The sequence below is a fragment of the Marmota monax genome, unplaced genomic scaffold, assembly GCF_021218885.2.
Source record: "Marmota monax isolate L192 unplaced genomic scaffold, Marmota_monax_Labrador192_F-V1.1 WCK01_AAM20220418_F8-fsc00148, whole genome shotgun sequence".
Taxonomy (NCBI): domain Eukaryota; kingdom Metazoa; phylum Chordata; class Mammalia; order Rodentia; family Sciuridae; genus Marmota; species Marmota monax.
The window spans coordinates 3,678,871-3,703,293 of NW_026693034.1; the positions used below are offsets into that span (position 1 = coordinate 3,678,871).

At 48.9% G+C, this 24,423-nt stretch overlaps 1 protein-coding gene across 2 annotated transcripts in view; it reads left to right on the forward strand.

Moving 5' to 3' along the window:
* The window catches only part of Sdk1 (sidekick cell adhesion molecule 1), an 893,409-nt gene that overhangs the window by 858,983 nt on the left and 10,003 nt on the right, over positions 1-24,423 (forward strand). For both annotated transcript variants that reach the window (XM_058582451.1, XM_058582452.1), the window contains 4 exons: positions 7,278-7,442; positions 9,337-9,474; positions 12,645-12,765; positions 16,759-16,888. In XM_058582451.1, coding sequence (XP_058438434.1) covers positions 7,278-7,442; positions 9,337-9,474; positions 12,645-12,765; positions 16,759-16,888 — 554 coding nt within the window. The remainder of the gene's footprint in view (positions 1-7,277; positions 7,443-9,336; positions 9,475-12,644; positions 12,766-16,758; positions 16,889-24,423) is intronic.

The following is a 24,423-nucleotide window of genomic DNA, read 5'->3' on the forward strand; positions in this document are numbered from 1 at the left end:
GACACCCAGTGTTCACAGAATCATTTCACTCCCCATAACTTTGAAATTATAGCTGTTGGTTGACTCTGCTAAGCCTTCTTAATCAATGAGCTTGTGAAGAAGCATAGACTCCCGAGTTGCCCTGGGACAACGGTGGTCTCAGGTCATCTAAATCCAGCTTCCAAAGAGTCACATAGCTAAACAAGCAATGCAAAGAAAATACCCACAGTCCACCCCCAGCACTAGCCAGGAGACAGAGGTCACCAGGAGCTTCCAATGCCTCTAGGTAACTGACACATTACCCATGTCATTGGTTTCCTTTTTAACTTTAAGCAACTAAAGCTATTCTGTAAAGATATCCTTAAGAGTCAAAGGAGTACACAGAACCAAGGACAGGTTAAGAATCCTGCACTAGAAAACCAGAGTCCTGCTAATGATTGCCTCCCCACCAAGCACTATCTCCTTGCTGTAGAAGACTCCCAGTGGCCACCTGGCCCTACAAGGGCTCCAGAGATGTTCTGTCCTCAACTGCATCATGACGACATCCTGGCTATTTTGCCAAATGTTACCCCTGGGGAAGCTGGATATGTGGGACCCCTCTGTATTATTTCTTATAACAACATGGGACTCTCCAAGGACCTCAGAATGGAAAGTTCAATCTAAAATGATGATTATAATAATAAGAGATGTGAATGGCCTCACACTGTTCAGTCAAGAGCACCAGTGTCTCTTTGAAAAGAACTTCCCTGTGTCAGAGATCAGTGGTGGGGGATATAACACATCACCAGATGCCTGGCCTCGGCATCTCCGCTCTTGTGACCCCACCATGACACTTCCCCCCAAATGGTGAAGTCTTGGTTCTCACACTTGCCTGGGGAGCCATTTAATTTCTCCTCAAGTTGCAGGTGCTCATTGTCCGCCCTCATTCTGGAAGCAGGATGCCTGCAGGCTAGATGCAGCTTCCAGGCCTGGGGAAAGCAGAGTGCAGGAGAACTAATTGGCTTGTTGCTCAGACTTCACGCTGGGCCCCAGCCTCGTGCAGAAGCCTCTGATGTCAGCTGGAGGTCTTGCTCAGCGGGGCTTGTGCCAGGATGTGAAATGGACCCAAGGGGACCAAGACATGACAAGAAACTGACCTGGAAGACACCATCTTTCTCAATGAACACTAAAGATGTGCTTCCTCTTCTGTTTTGTTACTGGGCATTTGAAAGCAGGTTGCCTGTGATTTCCCCTTTCGGATCATTAACTGAACCTGAGTGAGCTTCTGAGCCTGAGGTTTTTTCCTTGAAAGTTGTGAAAGACGCCCCTCCCTCTGCGACTCAGGCCAGCAGCATCTCAGGGTGGAGCATGAGGCTTTATGGATTGCCAGTGTTTAAACACCTCGCTGGTGCCCGGGGGTCCTGGGTCTCAGCTGTCATTGATTTCAGGCCTCATTACACAAAACATTAAATGCTGTATCTTCTCATTTTGTCCACCAAAGCTCTCCACTGAGACATTCTCTAGGCAGGGAGTGGTCTGTGAAGGCACTGCAGGCCCTGGTTTTATTAGGAGGGGACATGGACAGAGCCCTCCTGCTGGCATCTGGGAAGACCGAAGTCCTTTGTGATAGGAGCCCCTGGGACCCAGGTGGCCTGCTCGGCCTGATGTCTCCTCCCAGCTACATCTTTGCTTGCCCCATGGACATAAGAAGTTTACCAGCTCTGCGGCTGCTGCTCAGGGGGTGACCCGCAGCCCAGACAGCCTGGGCAGATGGCCGTCAGCCTCTCCCTCCTCTGTCCATATCCTCTCACTCACCCTTGCAAATTCCCAAGAGGTCTCCATATCGCTGAGACACAAATTGAACAGCAACTATTGAAACTAGCATCAGGCTGGGACACCAAGCCCCTCATCTTTGCGGGGAGGGTGGTCCCTGAGTGTAGCCCCAGGACACAGCCATCAGGCTCCATCAGGCTGGCCAGCCAACTGGGTCACTTCTTGGCTGTGCCCGAGGTTCCCTCTGGAAGGCAGCAGCAGCCCCGCGGTGGGCAGATGCAGAAGATTTATTTACGCAAATTATTCCAAGGCATTTTACTGTGTAGATCACGAAGCCTAATTTACATATTTACACAATAGACTGGAATGGTACTAAAGGAACTATAAATATATTTTCCTCTCCAGAGCAGCCATGAAATACATATTTAGGACGTTCCCAGTGCAGGCAGACTTTGTTTTGCCTTTTGCACAGATGATGTCTCTGGCCCAGAGACCAGAAGTGGGGGCTGTCCACTCTAGTCCTCCTGGGCCCTTCCCAGGTCCCTCCTCAGGTCTTTGGTGATGGGCCTTTTCAGTTGAATCAGAAGGATCTGAAGGTTTGACACCCACAGAGGTTTTAAGCTGCCCAGGACACAGCCGAGGCTCTGCGTCGGGCCCCCACCGCTGTTCCCCTCTGGTGGCCAAGTCCATTGACAGTGTGTCAACCTCTGACTCCTTTCCAGATCCTTCTCCATCACAGGCCAGGCTTTGCGCACAGACATGCGTCACGTGCTGTCCCTGCCTTGAGTGAGCTAAAAGGTGTTTTGATAATCAGGTGTCCTTAGTTTTGTATCTAAGCCCCACCTGCTCCAGTTAAATTTCTGACCTGGCTCAACCATTTATATAAAGAGAAATGGCAGCATTTAAGAAATAAACAACCAACAGGCCTCCATTTGCTCAGAGCTACGGGCTGACAGTCAGGTTGTTGGTTGTGTGAGTTAATGGAACCAGAAATCTCAGGCGGTGACTGACAGTGTCATTCAGCGTGGAGACACTGCTTAATTGTCCATGAAATCAGACTTTTGTATTGACATGGCATCTGCCCTAGTACTTGCGGTGCACAGCACAGTCCCAGGTCGTTGGAGGGATACATTCAGCGACGTCCCCTCGGATGGGCTGCGCTGGGCTCTGACTCAATTCAGAAAAGAGGAGACCATGTGTCCGGGCCCATCAGGACTTTGTCTGGGAACAGATGTGCCTCCTGCCATTGGTAAGATGTCAGCACTGAGAGATAAACGCGGACACATTCTGTCTGCTAGGAACAAGCGTGGTCTCGGGGAGCAAAACCTATTTGTACCAGAAAAGATTTCTTTTTCCGGAATCTTCCATATTAGCCACTTCCCTTCTTTTAGCAGACAAATAGCACAAGAACAGAAGCAAAGACAAACAGCCTATGTTCTTTAAAGAAAAATCATCCTGTTGAGCGCCAAAGCCATGCACGTCGGTGCTCTTTTGCTCATTTGCTCTGTTCCTGAGGTTGACAAGGTGTAGGCTTGTGATGATGGCGGGGCTTACCTAGGGTATGTGCTCAGTGGTCCCCCTACTTGCTTAAGGCCTGGTGGTGGGATGTGCCAACAGTGACTCAGTAGCAAGACTCTGGGAAAGTGTTCTTTCCCAGGAAAGTAGCCAGGAAGGGAAGGGTGGGCCCAGCCGACAGGTGGGATGAGCTAACTGTACTGTGCGGACCTCCCGAGCTTCCCCAGATACCAAGTGGAGGAGTCTGGTCCGAAGGTAGATATTGCCTCAGGAGGTTTAAAGCTCTGGCCCCAGCAGGAAGCTTGGCGCTGGGATCGGTCCTCTGGGGATCAATCCAGGAATCAATTGCCTAAGGGATCAATCATCCAAATCACATGGGAATCAATCATGGAACAGTTGTCCAAGGATCAATCATCTGAGGACCGATTATCCAGGGGGATCAGTCCTCTGGGAGCCAACCACCCCGGCATCATCCTTGGGCGTCTGCTCTCTAGGGTTGTGACCCCTCCCTTCCAGCCATCCCTGTGATGGCGCCCCAGCAGCTGGCTGAGTCCGGAGGAGGGCTAGGCTGGGATCTCCTATGAATCTCGGGGGTGAGCCACACCTGGGTGACAGAGTCGTCTGCTCTGTGTGCCTGGGATTCTCTCCCAACCTGCTGTCCTCTCCAGGGTTGATTGAGTTGAAAGTCCAGGCACCGGAGTCCTCCTGCTACATGGAAATCAGCTGCACAAATCTCATTATTGCTAATAGTTCCATAATGTTATTTTTCCTGCTAATTTGTAGAGATACTTTTCTCCATCATTGATTTATTGAGATATTTAGTAACACAATACAAATGAGAAAAACAACCCACAGTTGAGAAAGAGTGGATGCGTTAACAACTGCCAAATTTTTCGTTTCCACTCGTGATCACGGTGTAAATATTGATGTGGATAAATAGCTCAGCGAATTATAACTGAAGTATAAAATGCTGAACAGGCTAATTTTGGAAAGGCAGAAATAAGAATAAAAGTGAACATTTTCTTCTATTAATTCAGAAAGAAATTATTCTGGTATGACATGCCCCCCCCATTTCTGAGTGTAAATGGATCCCTAAATAAATCGTTCAGTGTTGAGATTCTGTATCAATATTTCAAAATGTTTTTATAAAAAATGCACACACTTTCTGGAGCTATGATGGAGCACTTAAAATAAAATGTGGCCTCCAGGTGTTGGTGGAGGAGGAGATCATTTTTCTCCCCTGGCAGTCACAAAGCATTAATGCAGAAGGTACTGGAAAATCCCATTCCAGAGGCACCTGGGCCTTGGAGCACTCTGAGGGCATCTTTCAGGCTCCTGCTGCCTTAATTTCAGTGGATTTAAACAATACTTGGCTTATAAGTCTGTATTTTTGTCTTTGGTCTCTTATAGCATAAAATTATTTTTTAAGAGGAAAAACCTTCCACAATTGAATCCACATTCAAGGCCCTTGGAGCAGCGACTTGCTTGTAATAAGCACTAAGTGAAATGGTGTGTCATTACCCAAAGCCTGCACGGTCGAGGCCCCAGAGGGACCCAGGACACGAGGATGGGTGGGTGAGTGGGTGGATGGATGAGAGCGACAGATACTTACTGAACTCTTGAAAAACTCAAGAGCCCTGTGGTATAGACAGGCAGGTAAATGTGATCCGTGCTCTGGAGACCTGTGGACAGGGAGCAGCCATCCCTTCTTAGAGTCGGGGTCAGGGTCAGTTCAGGGTGGCTTCAAAAAGGTGAGACTGAGAGGGTGACAGGGTCTTGTGTCTTCCCCTTCCCCTGCCGTAGACTGTGCACTGAGGGCGAAGCAGGGCCTAGCCACAGAATGGGCCTGGGAATGTCTGTGGGTGAAGGAGGAGGGTGGAGGTCCCCAGGCCCAGGAGAGGCTGTTCAGAGTAAACCGCATCCAACAACCATGGCATGGGCCAGCTGCAGTGTTCTAAGTGGAGGAAAAAAAAACAACACAGAGACCTTAAGCTAGAGCTTGCCATTTGGATGGTGTTCCTGGTAATGGGTGTCTCCATGAGCAGCAACTATAAATGTGGGTATTTAGAAACAGATCACCACTGTTCCTCCTTCCTGCCTGTTCCGGGACGTGCATCTTTAAAATCATTCACATCTCTCCTTCATTAACCTGTGACTGTAAGGACTTAGTTGGGGCAAACTATAAATCCTCTGCAAACAGAGACTTCCACCTGGCAATCTCCTCTTGTTTACCGTGGGGCTGATCCATCCGAGCATGTCTGCGCTCCAGCTTCTGGATGCGCTGGTTTTCAGATCGCCCTCGGGGCCCATAAAGCTGTCAGCGCGTGGGCATGCATATTCAAATGGGCCCTTCCTCCGCAGATCTCCTGCTATTTAAAGTTCCTCATACCTGTACCTATAAAAGAAAATATAATTTGTGAAGGATTGCTACTTCAAATGAACATTTTGGGCTCTGAGCCCACCTTTTAGCAAACAACCTCCTTAGGGAGTAAATTTATATTCTATTTTACAAACACTCATGTAGTGCTTACTATGTGTGAGGACTGTTCTAAGCAGTTTATAAATAATGACTTGTTTAATCCTCAAGGCAACCTATGATGTAGGTACTTTGTTATCACCATTTTACAGATAAAGCACAGAGAGGTCAAGAACTCTGCCTAAAGTTACACAGCAGGTGAGTGGGGCCAGGCTTTGCTCCAAGGCTGTCTAGTTCTACATTTCAACCTTTTAGCCATGATGCTGTAGGGTCGTTGGTTTTATGATGGTGGATTCCACTGATCACATCTTTGCTCTGTTGGTGTATGTCTCAGACCAGACCCATTTACTTCTTCCGTCCTCTCTACAGATTTTCTGGCTTTTTTTTTTAACTGTGGCAAAATATGCATAACATTTAGCCATTTTTGAGTGTACAGTTTCATGTCCTTAAATACATTCATGTTGTTCAGCCATCGCTACTGTCCATCTGCCCAAGACTCTTCATCTTCCCGAGCTGAAACTCTGTCCCCATTAAACACTGACTCCCTGCCCCCTCCTCCAGCCCTCGACAGCCTCTGTGCTACTTTCTCTCTCCGGTTTGACTGCTTCAGGACCTCACAGAGTGGAATCAGCTTTCATCTTCTGCGTCTAGCTTATACACTCAGCCCCATGTCCTCTGGGCCCATCCTGTTGTAACATGTGTCAGAACGATCTTCCTTTTCAAGGCTAAGTAATAGTTCTTTGTGTGCCACATTCTGCTTGTCAGTTCATCATCCCTGGGCACCTTTTGGACTACTGTGAATAATGCTGCTGTGGGAAAAGGTGCTGAAATTCAACATATTTTCCAAAAATTTATACTTACATCAGGCAGCACCTGAGCATGGAACAGAGAGACCTATGTGAGTGCCAGGCGGGTTTGCTGCTATAGTGACTCCAAAGGATGCTTGGCCTCAGTGGGGCTCTGCCTGCTTTGGAGGTGTCCTTCAGGTCAGAAGCCAGGGGCCACCATCCAGGATGAGGGCAGGACTGGCAGGTGGTCACCCTGTGTGTGGACCCCACAATCCTAGCATCTCTGCCCAGCCACCTTCTTAGCCCTTGGCTGTAAAGGAGGAGGCAGCAGAACAGGGACAGTTAAGCCACCTCCGCAGCTACAGCTCTGGGCTGGGGACTGCCACAGAGCCAGCAGCCTCTGGGAGAGAGGCGGGGCTTATGGTTCCCACGGTGACCCCTTGGCTGGATGCAGGTGGACACCCCAGCTGCACAGGGACCAGCCGGAGAGCATCACGAGAGTGACCGCACAGCAAGCTAGAAGAAGCAGAGACCCCGAGGAGGGGATCTGGGGAATCCAGAGGGGGAGTCGGGGGGGTCCTGGAATGGAAACGCAGCAGGTGTCCCTCCCACCTCCCCATGTGACTCTCTAACCCCTGACACCGCATGGGCATCCAGAGCAGGCGGCTTGGGCTGGTCAGCCAGGCCGGAGTGGCTTCCGGGTGCCTGGGGTTCATATCTGGGAGAGAAGCAGACTCACCTCTGCTGTTTTACTGTCCCTCTTGCAGATGAAGGCCTGTGGGACATGTTTGTGAAGGACATTCCCCGGAGTGCCACGTCCTACACCGTCAGCCTGGACAAGCTCCGGCAAGGAGTGACCTATGAGTTCCGGGTGGTGGCTGTGAACAAAGCTGGCTATGGGGAGCCCAGCAGTCCCTCCACGGCAGTATCAGGTGGGGACCCCTTCCAGGGAGCCAGAGGGAAATGAGGAAGAATTGGAACCCCGTGTCCATTGATGACAGGAAGAGGGCGGGCCTGAGCTCCTGTGGCACCCCGCAACTGTGTGGCAAAGGTCTATTTGGTCCATCCATGAAAAACTGATGCGGGTCCCTGCCCACAGCTGATGGATGGCTCTGCCTTCCCTGGGACATGGGCCTCAGCCTCCTCCGTGGGGCTTGAGGGAGCATTTCTTTGAGATTCCACTGTGTCAAAATGCTAGCCACGGCTGCCCGCTGGCCCACAGTAGGTCAGTGACATTCTTCAGAGAAGCCAGCCTCTGTCAACATGGAGCCTCATCACATCAGGACCCCCGCCATGCCCACAGGGATCCTGCCTGCTGTGAGAACCCCCTGGTCCCCTCTTTCCTGCCTGTGCTGGAGTCAGGCCCACCCTGGCCACTCTGGGTGGCCCTCTGGGGAGTTGTTGGACTTTTTATGAGGAGCATTGAATGCACAGCCTGAAAACCTGCTTATAGCTTTTGGATTCAAAATACTATCATTTTCTAAGAAACCCTGTGGTGTCATGTTATCCAGAGTCGATTCCCCTTTATTCCCAGTGTGCGCAGGGCCTTCATTCTCCCGGGAGGTAGTTCATGGGAGGTAGATGTGTTGTCTGTGAATGTGGGCAGCTGAGGCAGACCCTGGGCTCTGCCTGTGAGAGGCTCCCTACTTGAGGGCTCTGGAGGCCTGGACCTACTCTTCTGGAGGGGCTGCTGGAGGGCACCAAGTGGGGCCCTGGGGCCAGCCGGCCCCCCAAGAAGCCAGTTCCCATTTTCCTGATCTTAGCAAACAGTGACACCAAGGAAAGAGGGGTTTCCTTTTCCAAAGCAGATTTTACACAAAACCTTTTCTATTCATTTCTCAAAAACAAATCTAAAACTGGAGCTAGTAATCCAGCTCAGTTTTCCTGAAGGCAATAAATAAATAAAACACAGGGCCAGCCCTTAGGGACGTAGTCCAGCAAAGGCGGCCAAGCTGTAGACAGACAGACAGACAGACGCGCCTAGTGAGGCCCTGTGAGGAAAGGTGAGTGCAGGTGTGGGTGAATCCTGAGCTGGGCAGGAGCAGGCTCAAATCTGGAGCTAATGGGGAGCCCTTGAGAATCTGGGGGGACAACTCATTTCCATCTTGGGCAGATCTCTCTGGTGGCAATATAAAGAGTGGATCTGGGACACAGTTGCCTCCGTGCTGGGGAGAGACGGTGAGGAACATGTGGGGTAAGGAGGTGGGCTGGTGGGAAAGAAGCCTCACCCAGGAAGGGAAGCAGGGCCTCACCTTAACCCAACTTTTTTTTTTTTTTTTTTTTGGTACTAGGGATTGAACCCAGAGGTACTTTACTTCTAAGCTATATCCCCAGTTCTTTGTATTTTTTATTTTAAGGCAGGGTCTCACTAAATTGGTTAGGGCCTCACTAAATTGCTGATGCCAGCCTTGAACTTGCAATCCTCCTGCCTCAGCCTCCTGAGCTGCTGGGATTACAGGTGTGCACACTGCGCCCAGCTAAGCCAACATTTTTAAGCAGGTGACATTAAGAGGAGAGGCATGATGGTAGTTTTGATGGGCAAGGCAAGGACAGAGGCATCTCCAGTGGGAGGAGCCCTGAGCCTGACTCCCTCACTGAAAAGGCAGAAAATTGCAGCAGCTTAGGTCCCAAAGCCTGCTGTGGGGGGAGAGGTGCCTGCTGCCTGAGCGGGTCCCACAGGGAAGGAGTCAGTAGCCCACACTGGACAGTGGTCATGTCTTGTCTGTGATTCACGTCATCTACAATGTCCTCCTCTCCTGGTTCTGGCAGGACCGCTGCATCCGAGGTTTCCGTCGCTGTCACTGCGTGTTTGTGTCTTTCCCACAGCCAAAGTGGAAGCCCCGTTCTATGAGGAGTGGTGGTTCCTGCTGGTGATGGCTCTCTCCAGCCTGATCATCGTCCTGCTGGTAGTGTTCGTCCTGGTGCTGCACGGACAGAGCAAGAAGTACAAGAACTGCGGCGCAGGTGCGATGTCCCCTCCACCTTCCCCACTCCCAACGTCCCCGGTGCCCCTGAGCTAGGGGGTGACCTCGGGTCTCCTCCTCCGGACCTGCCGTGCCACTATCCACCTTTCCACTGCATTGGGGCTGTTGTGGACGAGGCAGATGCCGCGGGTCTGCTTTCTGGAGGCAGCAAGTTGAGGCAGGCAATAGCTCAGGACCTGGCCCCCTGCAGATCAGCCATGTGCCTTGGACGCTGTGATGGGGGCATTTGGCACTCACTTGGTTCCCAGGGCCACGGTTCCCTCCTCTGAGCATTGCTCAGATGCTCTGTGTTTTTAAATGTTTAGAGAGGATGTGAATCAGTATTATAGAGTCCACTATGAGGAGAACAATGGACTGGACATCTCGACTGTTGGGGTGTCTTGTGGCTGTTACAGAAACGTTCCCCTGGAATTCCCTTCTCCTGGACCTGAGCTGGGGCCTTGTCTTATGTCCCCTGGTCCTGCTTTGAGCCCTCCAAGGGCCATTTCACTGTGACGCCCCCAGCATGTGCTTCCCGCTGGTGCAGGGCATGTACTTTATCAGAGAAGCCAACAAATGGACACAGTAGGCCAGGCCCAGAGGACACCCTGGGTGGCCCCATTCCTGTGGGGGTGGGAGCATTGGGAAGAGTACACGTCCTCCAGGGCTTCTCTGTGCAGAGGTGCAGATAGGAGAGTGCAGAGGATGCTCTTCACAGAGGGTGTTCACACAGTGAGAAGCCCGCACACCAAACGCTGAAGACTGGGGCACTTTGTGAGTTTACTCTCCTCAATTTTAAAAATTCTCATAATTACTAGTGAGGCCGCTTCTTTGCATCACCAGAAAACAGCTGAGCTTGGTGCCTGTTCCTGTCCCAGCCAGCGTCCTCGAGCTGAGCCCAAGGAGCTGACGGGCCTCTGACACTCAGACTCCAGCTGGACTGGGCCTCTTTCTAAGCCTGGCTCTGTCACTGGAGGTTTCCCGTCAGCGGTCCTTCTAGAAGTCCCTGATGAGGCGCTCTTAAAAATAGCCCAACCCGCGGGCCCCTGGGCTGAGAAGCAGGGCCCAGAACATCCTTATCCAGCCATCTGCAGTGTCCATCCTGACTCTGAAGGGGTTAATAGAACTGGGCACCTAGAACACCTTACCATTTGCTTTGGTAAAGTTAAGCAATTCATCCCTCAAAGAAAGGATTTATTTTTTTCTGTATAAATTCACTTCTAACAAGTGTCTGTAAATCAGATTTTATTCCTATGGGATTTACAATGTATGAATGGCATGTCATTTTACTGAGTTAATGCTATTACAGAATCCTATGTGTGGCGCATAGAAAATCTCCCTGCTTTTCACCCTCCTTCTCCATCTGGAAAGCAGACTTAAAAAGACAGATCTGACCTGCAGCTTCTGATACCCAGCCTCACCCTAGAGTATTAATTTAACATCATAATTGAAGCCGAGGAAAAAAGACAAGCTTGTCTCCAGGCCTGTCTACCCTCCCTGCCCAGGAGACACGCAGAACCTAAGCCAAGCCCGCCGGGTGTCACTCACACTCCTACCTGTGGGCACTCCCCAAGATGCCACCCGCGGCTGTGTTCCTTTCTGATTCTGGTCCTCTCCTGCCCCCCCCAACCCAAATCTCCACTCACGGGCAAGTTTTTCTCCATGTGCTGCTCTGCGCTTGTCCGTTTCTCTGTGGCTCACAGAGCAGTGCGACAGGTAGAGGATGCCAGGGGCCCCGTGGAGAGGAGCCTGCCAGGGTTAACACGTAGCTGCCATGCCCTGGTTTGCACACGGGCTCCACCCTAGGGCCAGCAGAGTGGTGGGGGACAGAACAGATGAAGTCTGTGCCTCAGTGCAATGAGGGAAGGCAGAAGGCGATCTAAGGAACAAGCAAACGTCCTCCTGCAAAAGTCCCCCAGGCGGGCTAGCTCGGGATGGGGTCTGTAGGGATGCAGGTGTGGGGAGAGGAGGGTGCTCTGGGGACTGGGGAGGGAGCCAGCTGGTTTCACAACATCTGTCTCAGTCTGTTTTCTGTTGTTAATTACACTATACCACAGACTGGGCGGGTTATAAAGAAGAGAAGTTCACTTTGGCTCAGGGTTCTGGTCCAAGGTCCAGAGACACATCTGGTGACAACTGCCTTTTTGGCAGAGTCCCAAGGTGGTACAGGGCGTTCACATAGTGTGAGACAGGGAGCACACAAGAGACCTGGGGAACCTGACTTTCAGAGCACACTCACTCTCAGATAACTCATTAATCCATCCATCAGATGAATGGATTAATCCACTCATAAGGGCAGACTTAATTCCTTCTTAGAGGTCCCACCTGGCCCCACCTCTTAATATCCCATAATGGGGATTAAATTTCATCAAGAGGCTCAGGGGACAAATTATTCAAACCACGGAAACATTTGCCCCCACCTGGAGCAAGGGGTGAGCAGGCCAGAGATGCTGGGGAAGGGACTTCCAGCCCGAGCAATCAGGAGAGCGCGGAGGGGTGAGCCTGCCTAGGATCAGGGCCTCGGGGCTGATGAAGGGGACAGGCACAGAACAGGCCAAGTTCATGACAGGCATGAGGACCGGGGCTCCCATGGCCAACGAGAAGGGAGGCCATGTGGTTTGGTTTCCTTCACCCGCGTTCATTTCATCTGCTAATATGTTCTGGTGTGTATTAGTAAATTTACTTTTTTAAAAGTATACCGTTGGTTCACTGATTCAGTGACACACCACCAGCACTGCTGTCCATCTGGGAGCATTTTTCTTACTTAATTAAAAAGATCCTGTGCCCTTTCTTTAGCTACAATACCCATATACATTTCCCTTTAACTTCCTGTTTTTTTATATGACTGTGCATTTTTTATTTTGAAATTTATTAAGTATTTAACTTCCCTGACTTTAATAAATTTATGCATTCTAAGCACATTTTCATAAAATATCGGCCAGTAAACTGGTATTTTGGCATCAGGCAAAATAAACACTGAAACGCTAATATTGTCATTTTGCTGCAGCACAGCATTTGATACATAGCCATGCTCCCAGCTCAGCTGTACCTGCCTCCAGAGCTAAAGCATCTAGCAGGACCGCAGGCACTCCTGACCTTGACTGTGTGGCTTGGTGTGGCCATGGTCGGCAGGCTAGTAAAGCTGTGCTCACTTTCCTTGTGGGGCTTTAGGTAAGAGCATCTCCAACATGGAGGAATCTGTGACCCTGGATAATGGAGGATTTGCTGCCCTGGAGCTCAACAGTCGCCACCTCAATGTCAAGAGCACCTTCTCCAAGAAAAATGGGACCAGGTAAGGAGGCAACAGGTAGGCCTGGGTCAGCCAGGGCTGGGTGCTGGTCCAGGGCATGCCCACAGATTTCCACTGAGTCCCCCTGTGCTGGTCCAGAAAGCCGAGCATAACCCCACAACAGGCATGATTCCAAGACCCCAGGGTACATTGGCTCTGGCAGGGGTAAGGTTTCGGAGGGTGAGAGAAGTTTCCAGTGCATTTTCAGGGATATGAAAAAGAGGTGGGACCTCAGGTGTGGAGGCCCAAGACTAGGGCACCTGAAAGTCACCAGGTTAGCCTTCCCCGTCACTTAGTGGGAAACTCTGATCGGGAGTGCCTAGTTCAGGGGAGTCACACGGGCTGCAGCAGGCTCATGCATGTCCTAGAGGGGAAGTGGTTGCTTTTGTCATTTGATGGATTCCACGATTTCCTGCAATGCAAATGGCCATTTCAGATGTGTGCAGGAAAACAGCAAAAGTGACCTCCCACTCACTCAAGAGTGACCTCTTCCCTCCTATCCTTTTCCCAGTTTCAGCAGGAAGTAAGTTCCCCAGAGATGAGCAGGATAACCTTGACCTGCTTGACTTGTAGAGCCTGGTCTTCTGGTCTTGAGAGTCTGGTAGAAAAAACAAGACACCTGGAGATGTCCTCCTGGAGCAGACTCGCAGGGTCTTACCCATGCCCAGCAGCATGAGGGGCCTCTTCTTTCTGGGCCTGGCTCCACGGGGATTGGCTTTTATTGCAAAAACATCACATACCATCAGGCAGAGTAAAGGTCTCTATTTCCCTTCACACAGCTGCTTTCCCTTCTGCAAAAGCTCTTGTAGCAAGCATCGCCCACAGGTAGCCTCAGTGGTTCCTGTCCTCTGCCTGTTTGGGACACTCAAATTGCTGGAAGGGTGCTAAGGCCAGAGATTACAGAGGCCCTCAGCTTTTGGAGGAGGCAGGCAGCCAGTGGGTCTCCCACCTGCCATTGGCTCTTGGCCAGCACCCTGGAGGCCAGTCCCAGCAGAGCAGACTGCCACCCACCATATTGCTCTCCTAGGGCAGGAAGTAGGAGTGAGTGGTGATGTCTAGTCACATCTTTCACTCCACTTGTCTACTGAGAGGCAAGCTCACAGAATTGTCACAGAATTATGGAAAAGCAATCACATAATTTCAAGACCAAGAGGGACTTGTCACACAGAATTTTAAAATATTACATGCTCTGCTCCTTTGCTGCGATCTGTCTTCAGGCTCCTAAGAGAGGCTCGTAGCTTTGAAGCACATGGCCCCAGGACAGACAGCGGTCTGGTTTATTAAGTCATATGATTCCTCCCAAAAAAAATTATTTTGTGGTGAAGTGGGAGGATCTCAACCCACAGAGATTTATTTCCCAGAGGGTTCCTGTAACAGGGAGAAATCAGTCTCGTATTAGTAGAACAAGAGCCTGCAGGTAACTCCAGGGATGCTGTTGGGATGGCTGGATAGCCAGGTCGGAGCTCCCCCGGTTGGTGAGGAAGCCTTGGGCAGAGGGGCACCACTAGCCTCCCAGCCAGGAAGTGTCCCAGAAGCTCGGGACTGTGAGGGCCTCTCATGAGCAGACCTGGGTAGGCCTACGGGCCATGGATCTGGGACATGATGGGTGGGCCACAGAGCATCTCTCTCTCCAGCATGTTTAGTGGCTATCTCTAAGCTCTAAGTCCACATCTCCAAGGTCACATTTTCATATTTCAATTGATGCTTCTTAGCTCAGACAGTGCCTGGGCACAGCCTCTGGGTGGTCTGATGGGAGCCCAAGCCCTCAGCCCCGTTGACCTGCAGCCGTGGCATTCCGATGGCACTCACTGGGTTGGCTCAGGCATCCATGTCAACTGGCTCCAGGCAGCGTCCTGGACTTCCTGAAAGGGTCCATGCAAATCATCCTGAAGCTTCTGGAAACCAAGACCAAACTAAAACCAAGACAAAAAAAAAAAAAAAAAAAAGTTTGGCTCTTTACCATCACCTTTCTAGTCTGAAGTCCCAAATGCAACAGAAGGATCCTGGGACAGGTCTGCCTGTCTATGGGGCTCCAAAAGGGTGCAGACCCTTGGACAGGTAGGGCTGCTGGGCCTCGGTCCTCCAGCATCAGGTCCAAGGTACCTGAAGTGTGGCATGATTAGTTCCCGTCTCTTTGTTTATGTTGTGGTGCCCATTTCTTTGTGAGAAGACACCTTAGATTAAAAGATTTACCCAAATGGAACTAGGCACAGTGACATAAGCCTGTGAGTCCTGCTTCTCAGGAGACTGAGGCAGGAGGAATGCAAGTTCAAAGCCAGCCTCAGCAACTTAGTGAGATTCTATCCTCAATTAAAAGATAAAAAGGACTGGGTATGGGGCTGGGGCTGTAGCTCAGTGGTAAAGCGTTTGCTTCAAATGTGTGAGGCATTGGGTTCGATCTTCAGCACCACATAAAAATCAATAGAGACACTGTGTGTTCATCTACAACTAAAAAAATGTTTAAAAAATAGAAAAGGACTGGGTATATAGCACAGTATGAGGGAAAAAATGATTTACCCAAATGGTTATATGACAAATGAAGTCTTTCCAAAAATAAATTATCTTTGAAGTGGAAAGGAAGGAGGCCTTTGGGCCTTCCCTGAGCCTTTTCTGAAAAAAAAAATGAGACAGAACCAACCTGAAGGAGGCAGTAGCTATGCATAAAACCAGGGTCCCCCCCACCACCACCACCACACGCCTCGTCTTCCCAGCGCCTGGCTTCCTGGACAGTGGCTTCTCCTTGCTTGATCACCAGGGTTACTTTAACCTCTGGGGGACAAAGGTCACCCCATCTGCAACCACCACCTGGCTCTGCACTCTGTCCTCCTAACATGAGAGTCCTGGACATGAGGACACTCCCCTCGAGGACATGGGCAGTACACTCTGCCTGTCTGGTGATCACAAACTAGCAAGTCCCTGAACAGGCCTGGGGCAGTAGGCTGTGCTCAGCCCTGCTGCATTTAAAGACGGATCGATTTGTGCTCTGAGTTTTCTCCCCAAGTGGTGACTTCTCCATCTGTAGAGCAGTCTGGGCTTTTACTCAGTCACAAGATGATAGTCACCAGGAGGTGAGGGCTGAGGCTGTGTTTGTTTTCTATTGCTGGTGACAAATGTAACTGCTTAAACCAACACACATTTACTGCCTCGCAGTTTCTGTGGGGGAGGACTTTGGGCCTGGCTCTGCTGGCCCTCTGCTGGGTTCCCAGGGGCTACAATCCTGGTGTAGTCAGGACGGTGTTCTCATCTGTAGCCTGGGCTAGGCAATATCTTCTTCCCCACTCACTCAGACTCTCAGTAGAACGCATTCCAACGGGCCCTGTGACCAAGGGCCCTGGCTTCTTCCTGCCATTGGCTGGTGCGAGGCCAGGAAGACTCTCTATTTCCAGTATCATTTAACCTCATGTGGTCCTGAGAGGGGTGGGAGAGACAACCCTCACCTTTTCCATATTCCATAACCTGATCCCAGCACAACGCCCCTCTCCTTCCACGTATTACACTGGTTAGAAGCACATCACAGGCCCTGCCCATACTTGAGGAGACAGATGACCCAGGGGGCAGGGATGGGGACCACCTTAGAATTCTGCCCACCACAGAGGACAAATGCCATAGCAACCTTCCCTCCACCCTGACCCAACCCAGGATACCAGCTAGGGCTCACTTCTCGGGCACCTCCAGCTTGGCAGGTCAGACCATTCCCCATGGCTTCCGTCCCCTGCTCGCCACAGCACCAAGCACCTGCTCTGTCTTTGCTCCCAGCCACAGTGTCACCCACTTGAGCATCTTCTGGGACAGAACAGCTCACCCCATGCCCCAGGCCCAGCACAGTCCCTGGGCTGACAGGCACAGGAAGAGAGGCTGCAGAATCACCAGGTGGCCACAGTGGTGCACAGGCTGTGGCCTGCCTCCCATTCCATGGTCAAGGCCAGCAGTATCTTGGGAGGCCTTGGGGGAGTGTCTTTGCCCAGGGGTAACTTGCCATGTCCACTTTCATCCTAGGTCCCCACCGCGACCAAGCCCTGGTGGCCTGCACTACTCAGATGAGGACATCTGTGACAAGTACAATGGTGCCGTGCTGACAGAGGGCGGGAGCCTCAAGGGGAAGTCAGCAGATGCATCAGAGTCTGAGGTCAGTGTTGCTTCAGGACAGAGACCACCACTCCCTCCTTTTGTACTAAGCTTCTGCTTCCTCCGGGAAGTCCCCCTCCTTCTGTCTCACGCCCACCCCTGAGGCAGGAAGAACACAGGACAAAGCCTCACTTTACAGATGAAGAAAGTGCCAGAGCCCGAGTTCAGATGCCCACGCTGTGGCCCATGGGCACCTCCCATATGGCCTGAGCAGAGCAGATGCCTGGACAGATTCTTGTGGGAGCAGGTTCCCTTCTCAGATCCTGGGGTAAGAGATCAGCAAGGCAGATATCCCCTCCTCCCGCTCCTCGGGGGCTGCCCTGTAGAGCAAAGCAATGTCAGCTGAGAGAGCACCACCCAACAGGCCCTGTGCTTGGTGTCTGGACACTCTCACAAGCTCTGTCCTAACTAGGCCTGGAGCTTCTTAGCATTGGACCAACCCTAGTGAAGAATAAGGCCCAGCAAGGGTCAGTAACTGCCCAAAGTGGGCTTCAGAGCTGGAGGCTTGCTGCCTTCCATTTGCTTTCAGCATGAGCCTATATTTCCCAGGTTTCCACACATCTTGGTGGTCTCTAGACACAGTGCAGGGGGCTGAGCTGCAGCACTGACAGAAAGTGGAGCCCCTGTTCCTGGCCAGACAGTTGCTTCCTGTTCTTCCCTGGTATTAGCAAATCTCCCCATCCTGCCTGATAAGTTCCCTCATCCTGCCTCCTTGTGCAGAACAGTAGTTCTGGACCAGGTGACAGGGTGGGTCAGCCCAGCTGGAGACGCGTTCCTGTCCTCACTGAGCACTTGGAACTAGATGAGCTTCAGCCCCGCCCTGGGCCCTGGGCCCTGGGCCCATCTCTGGCCTCCTCCGCTTCTGTCTGGGTACCCAGCATTTCTCGAGAAGAGCCCGTCTCCTGTGTGAGGGCTCCCTGAGGCACAAGAGGACTTCAACCAGGGGGTCTGCTGTGGGGGGGCTCTGAGAGGGGCTCCATGTACCCCCAGAGGAGTACACTGCCTCAGTATCTTAAATTAACCATCCCAGACAACCAAAGCATCAATTAGAGTCTTGAATGAGTCCTACATGCTTTGTTTCAAGTATGCCAAGCCTGGAGAGGGGCGAAAATCAGGGAGCCATTTGCTGCACATACAGCCTGCCCCACCTCTCAGCATTCCTACTCTAAATCAATATTTAATCTAAAATAAGTCTCACCTTCATTTTGACCTGAATTCAGGCCTTATTGAGCCCCAAGGCTCGATAAAATGGCTTCTTTTAAATGGTTTGTATATGAACCCCATTGAGAGGGCAGCAGGTGGGTGCCAGGGAGGCCTGGCTCGCCTTGACTTTGCATGTTCTGTTTACAAAGGATGCTGGTGTGCATCTGCATCATTGCCTTGGGCTTGGCAAACAGCAAGCAGTGGTACAGATGTCCCAAAAGGTGCATTTGTCTAAATTTGAGGGTCTGTCGTGTAAAATCCTACAGAAACTGACCCACCCCACCTCTCCTGCTGAGGACACACAGCTGCTTGTCCCAAAAGCAGCATGTGTGGAAGCAGCAGCACAGCCTTCTAGCAGGACTTCCTGGCACCACTAGAAAGGCACACCTGCGGGAACTGCCTCAGTCTGTTCTTAACTCCTGGCCGGACACTCTCTCCAGTGTGGCACTGTGTGTGACGTCAGTAGCTACCGCACCAGCTAACATATGTTGGCTGTCGTTGTGGAACTGCGTATGGTTCACCTGCTCTGGGTGTGCATTGCCCTGAGGGACTGAGCATGGGCTACGTTTGACCTCCTACAGCTAGTGCTCACACCAGCCCCATGACGGGGGGTGTCCTCCCTGTTTAGATACTAAGGTCATCCAAAGGTAGGAAGTGGAACTAGGTGCTCACAGATCCTTAGTCTCCAGAGCTCAGCCTAACCCTGCCCTTCCATCACCACCCAGCCCAGTGCGGGCAGTGGAGGTGTGTCCTAAAGCAGCCAGAACTGGATTCATGGATTCTGAACTATTTGTGCATCAAGGTATTCTCAGAATGGGCTCATGGAAGCCTTGGGTCTACTTCTCTCAAATGGGTGGGCTGTTTTGAGATTCAAATTCAGCTGATTTTTATGGAGGATTTCTAAATGCACCCAGGCCCTGAACTAGGCTGCACATCATGCATATGCCACACATGCAAATACATACACACCACATGCACACACACAGTGCTTACATGCATGCCTAAATATATAATCACACCTAAATACATATGTGCACATATACATGCATGCATACCTAAATACATTACACACCTTCACACACACCTAAAATCACATGTGTGCATATACATGTGCATACCTAAATGCACACTCATGCACATGTATGTGCATGCACATACACACATTAACACATATGCCTACTCACATACTTAAATACTCACTGCACCCATGCATGCCTAGACAAATACCCCCAGAGGAGCACACAGCCTCAGTATCTTACATTTCCCAGCATAGACAACCAAAGCAGCAATTAGAGTCTTGAATGAGTTTAGGTAGCATACATACCTAAACAGAAACATGAGCATACAGGTGTGAGCAGGGAGGTGAGTGTGCAGGAAGAAGGAGGGGAAGGAAGAGGGAAGGCATGGGGGGGGGACATGGAATCCACTCTAAATGGAATTCTGCACAGAGGTTGTCATCTCCTTGTAAGCCGGAGGAGGAGCGAGGCCACAAGAGGTCTTGGGATGTTCCCAAGGCACACACTAACGACTTGGGCCCAGCAGTGGGCTCTAAGTTCCATCTTTCCCACCGCACCTGCCATTCAGAACTGAGCTGCTGAGGCACAGTCATGTGGCAGGGGAGGCCAGGGCCCATGAGGGAACTGCCTACTCCGTTGGCAAGACCTGAGAGGGTTCCGTATGTTCCACAGATACACCTCCGGGTTCCAAATATCTTTTGGGCATGGGCTCCTTACAGAAGCCAATGAAAGGGGTAGCCATTCTCCCCACCTATATATAGAATGTTACCTAGGACCTCCCTGAAGCCTCTCATAGGTCACTTGACCTAAGGTCCCCAAGTCCCAGCTAAGAATACTGGGCCTGAACCACTGGGTAGCTAAAACATGCCCTGCATTTTTGGAGAGTCCTTTGCTAAATAATCTTGTTGATCCCATCTTAAACCTTATGAACTTGGGAGATTTGCAGGCACTGAGTATTCAGGAAATCCCAACATAGGGACTGGGACTTAGACCATTCTCAAAGTGCCAGTTCAGATGGCGAAGTTCACTTTGAACCATGTTTTAAATGACTGGATTGAGACATGATCCACAGGCTGCATGGCTCACCATTCATGCAGCTCACCACTTGAAGAGCACAGTTCAGTGGTCTCGGTGTATTCACAGAGTGGAGCAGCCATTCCTACAAACTCTAACATTGTTATAACCCCCAAAGACATCCTATTCCATTACCAGCCTCTCCCCAACCCCAACCACCAAGATCCCACCTTTCCCCACCTGCCTGCCCCAGACCTTGGCACCACTCACCAATTTTCTGCCTCCTTAGATTTGCCTCTGATGGACAATTCTTTTTTTTTAATAACTGAAGATATTTAATCTAGAGGAAAAAAAAATACTTGGGAAACACATGATAGATATTGTTAGATACTTAAAAGGGCAACCACAAAGAAGAATGTCTAGATTTACTAATATCAGTACCCATGAGTAAATTAATGGACATATTCTCTGACTTAATATGAAGGAAGACTTTTAAAACACGACTGTGGAGGAGTGTTCAGGTAGGGTCAAATGACCAATGATCAGGAGTGTTTCATAAGCAGGAGCAGGTAGGAACTAAGCCACTGTACGGTGTTTATGGTGTTTTCCAGTTAAAGAGGTACTATGAGCAGCTTCTGTCCAGTAAATTACTGTCACTCCTCTTGGGCTTGAGTGTTGGTTACTCTAAAGAGGAATTTTGGGAAGGTAATAACATTGGCTTCTCAAATTTAGTCAGACAGAAGCCTTCATGCAGATAATCTTTGTGATTCTCCGAACACCCACTCAACAACTGGTCTCAAAAATACCCAGTACTTACTTAGTTTTACCCACTTCACAATATGCTCAATATGAGCAGTTTGATTCCCAAGCCTTGGTCAGGCACGAGTATTTCTTGTGAGCCATAGTTTTAGGCTTAAGAGCCTTTGTTGGGGGAGAACCCTCTGCCCACAAGGGACTGTGACCATAGAAATCAGTAGAAGGAGAGGGATCTAATGAGTCTTGGGGAGATTTCCTAATACCAATACCCATGAGTATTGGTAAAGGCCTAAAGGTCCCGTCCTGGTACCATCACTGTCTGATGGACATTTCATCTAAATAAATCAGATTGTCTTTTGTGACCAGTTTATTTATTTCAGCATAATGTTTTCATTGAATGGATACACCACATTTTAAAACTAGTTTTATGAAGGTTTGTGTCCAGGATCCCTAAGACTACTCCAAGTCCAGTGATTTGCTAGGACTCAACAGGACTCAGCTGTGCTTATGACTGAGAGATATGACAGAGAGAGGACAGAGCACAGTCAACTGCAGGCATCCCTCGGGGTGCTGCTTAGAGGACTCAGCTCCTAGGCTCACAAATATGCCAAAACTCCATCCCTGGATTATAGGATTGGTTCACTGTGCCTAAACTGTATCTCAAAGTATATTCTAATTTTCCTTCTAATTTCTTCCTTGACATGTTGGTTATTTAGGAGCATATTTTTTTAAAGAGAGAGAGAGAGAATTTTTTAGTATTTATTTATTTTTTTTTTAGTTTTCAGTGGACACAACATCTTTATTTTATTTTTATGTGGTGCTGAGGATTGAACCCAGCACCCTGAGCATGCCAGGCGAGCGTGCTACCACTTGAGCCACATCCCCAGCCCAATATTTTTAATTTTCTTATATTTTAAATTTTCTACTATTGACTCTTTCTTTTTTTGTGGGGGTGTGGGTTACTGGGAATTGAACTCAGGGGCACTTGATTATTGAGCCACATCCCCAGCCCTATTTTGTATTCTATTTAGAGACAGGGCCTCACTGAGTTGCTTAGTGTTTCACTTTTATGGGAGACTGGCTTTGAGCTCATGATCCTCCTGCTTCAGCCTCCCAAGCTGCTAGAATTACAGGTATGTGCCACTACGCCCAGCTTCTATTGATTATTTCTAATCATATTTTTAATTCTTTTAAATTTGTTGAATCTTCTTGTACAGTCTAGCATGTAGTCTATACTGGAGAGTGTTTTGCATTCACTTAGAAGAGTATGTTATTCTACTATATTGGATAGAGAGTTCTGTATGTTTGTTCTAATTGATTTACAGTATTATCTTCTGTTTATTTGATCTTATTTGCCATCTCTTAACGTAGTGAAGTCTCCAACCATAGTTGTTGAATTGCACTTTTATATCCCCAGTTCTATCAATTTTAATTTCATGTATTTTGATACTCTATGATTAGGAACAAATGTTTATAATTGCTTTTATCTTCTCCATGGATTGACCCTTATATTCACATAGAAGTCTCCTCTTTGACTCCAGTAGTATTTTGTCTTAAGGTCTATTTTGTCTATTAGCATAGCCATTTCAATTATCTTTTGGTTACTATTTACGTAGTATATAATTTTTATTCTTTTATTTTCAACCTATTTGTGTCTTTGAATTCAAAATGTGTCTTTTATAGAAAGTATATATTTGAATCATGTTGTTTTAATTATTATGCCCATCTCTGCCTTTTAATTGGACTTTTTAATCCATCCACATTTAACGTAATGATAACTTAAGTAGAATTTATGTCTGACATTTTAATGTCCTAATTTCTCTATGTTTTTGATCCTACTTTCTTTTTTGTTATGTGGATATTTTCTAATATGCCACCTTAATTCACTCACTCTTGCTTTTACTACTTTTTAGTTATTTTCATAGTGATTTGCTCCAGAATCATTTTCCACTTCAGATTTATCCTGAATATCAGGATAAATACATGTAGAGAACTATGTTCCCCCGCCTTTTTATGATATTATTATACACATGTGTCCAAGGAGGTTAGAAAATCAAGAATGTGTTTCATAATCAATACTTTACATAATTACATGTCTTTTAGAGAAGCTGAGAGAGGGAGAGCAAGTGTGTATTTGGAGAGTTTGTCATTCCCACCATTTCTGGTGCTCTTTTGTTCCTCCTGTGGATTCAGCCTGTCCGCAGGGGTCAGTTTCCTACTCTGCTGCCTCCTTTGTGTTGCTGTTGTTCTCTGTGTTACATTTCTATAGGTTTATAGGCCCAGTGGTACAATCATACACATACTATTTTATGCACCACTGCTTTCTAAATCAGAAAAGAGAATATGTAATTATTCTGTCTTTTATAATTTTCTCTGCATTCACCTTTTTTTTTTAATTTTGTATGTCTATGTTTGATTTACTGTCCGGTGTCAGTTGCTTTCCAATGAACAACCCTCCTATAGTACTTCTTGCAAGGCAGTCTGCTAGCAGTGAATTTTTCTCAGTTTCCATATATCTGGAAAGTCTTTATTTCACTTTCATTTTTGAAAATAGGTTTGCTGGATGTAGAATTCCTGACTGGCAGTTTTCTTTCAGAATTGTGAGCATATTACCCTGTCCTGCTGCCCACCTTATTTTCTGACTGGAAGTCAATTGTAATATTATTTATGTTCCCTTGTATATGAGGAGTCCTTGTTCTTTTGCTAATTTCAAGAGTTTCTTGTTCTTCAAAATTTTGACTACGCAGTGCCTGGGGGTAGATCTCTTTGCATCCATCTTGCTTGGAGCTTACTGAAGCTCATTGGATAGGCAGATGCCTTTAGATGAAACTTGGGAAACTTGAAATCATTGTACTTTCAGTGTTTTGTTTCCTTGCCTCTTTCTCCTGTCCTTCTGCACTCTCTTTACACAGTGTTGGCGTACTTAGCGCTCTTGCATTTAGTGCTCTGTTCATTTCTATTTTTTTTCAGATTGCATAGTCTCCATTTATCTATCTTCAAGTGTTTCCTCTGCTAGCTCAAATCTACTGTTGAGCCCCAATAGTGCATTTTTTTTTATTTTAGTTATTGTATTATTTTAACTCTGCAGGTTTCCAGTTGGACCCTTTTTTATAATTCCTATCTCTTCATGGATACTCTACCTGCTGTGATATGGTCCTCACGTCTTCCCTTGATTCCTTGGACGTAGCTTCCTAGTTCTTTGACCCTCATTGTCACAGACTCTCTGGGAGTCTCTGCCTGGTTAGTCCAACCTTGGGCCCCTCCAGGGCTGGGGGCCCCCCTAAGTGTGCCTTGCATCTTCCTGGGGTCTATAGCAGGTGATTTGGGATGGCATCTTGTGGCAACTCTAAATGCTGATGTCCATCCCTTGAGGACTGTCATTGGCTTATCTCTTGTTAGTGTCCTGGCTGGACCAGCTCTGTGAGGTGTTTCCTCTCAATGTGCATGCTCTGGTGTCACTCCTCAGCGGGGGTGGCTGTGCAGTCTCCCTGGCCACCAAGGATGACATGGTTTTATTTGGACTCTCCTTGTTCCCTTTTCTCACCTC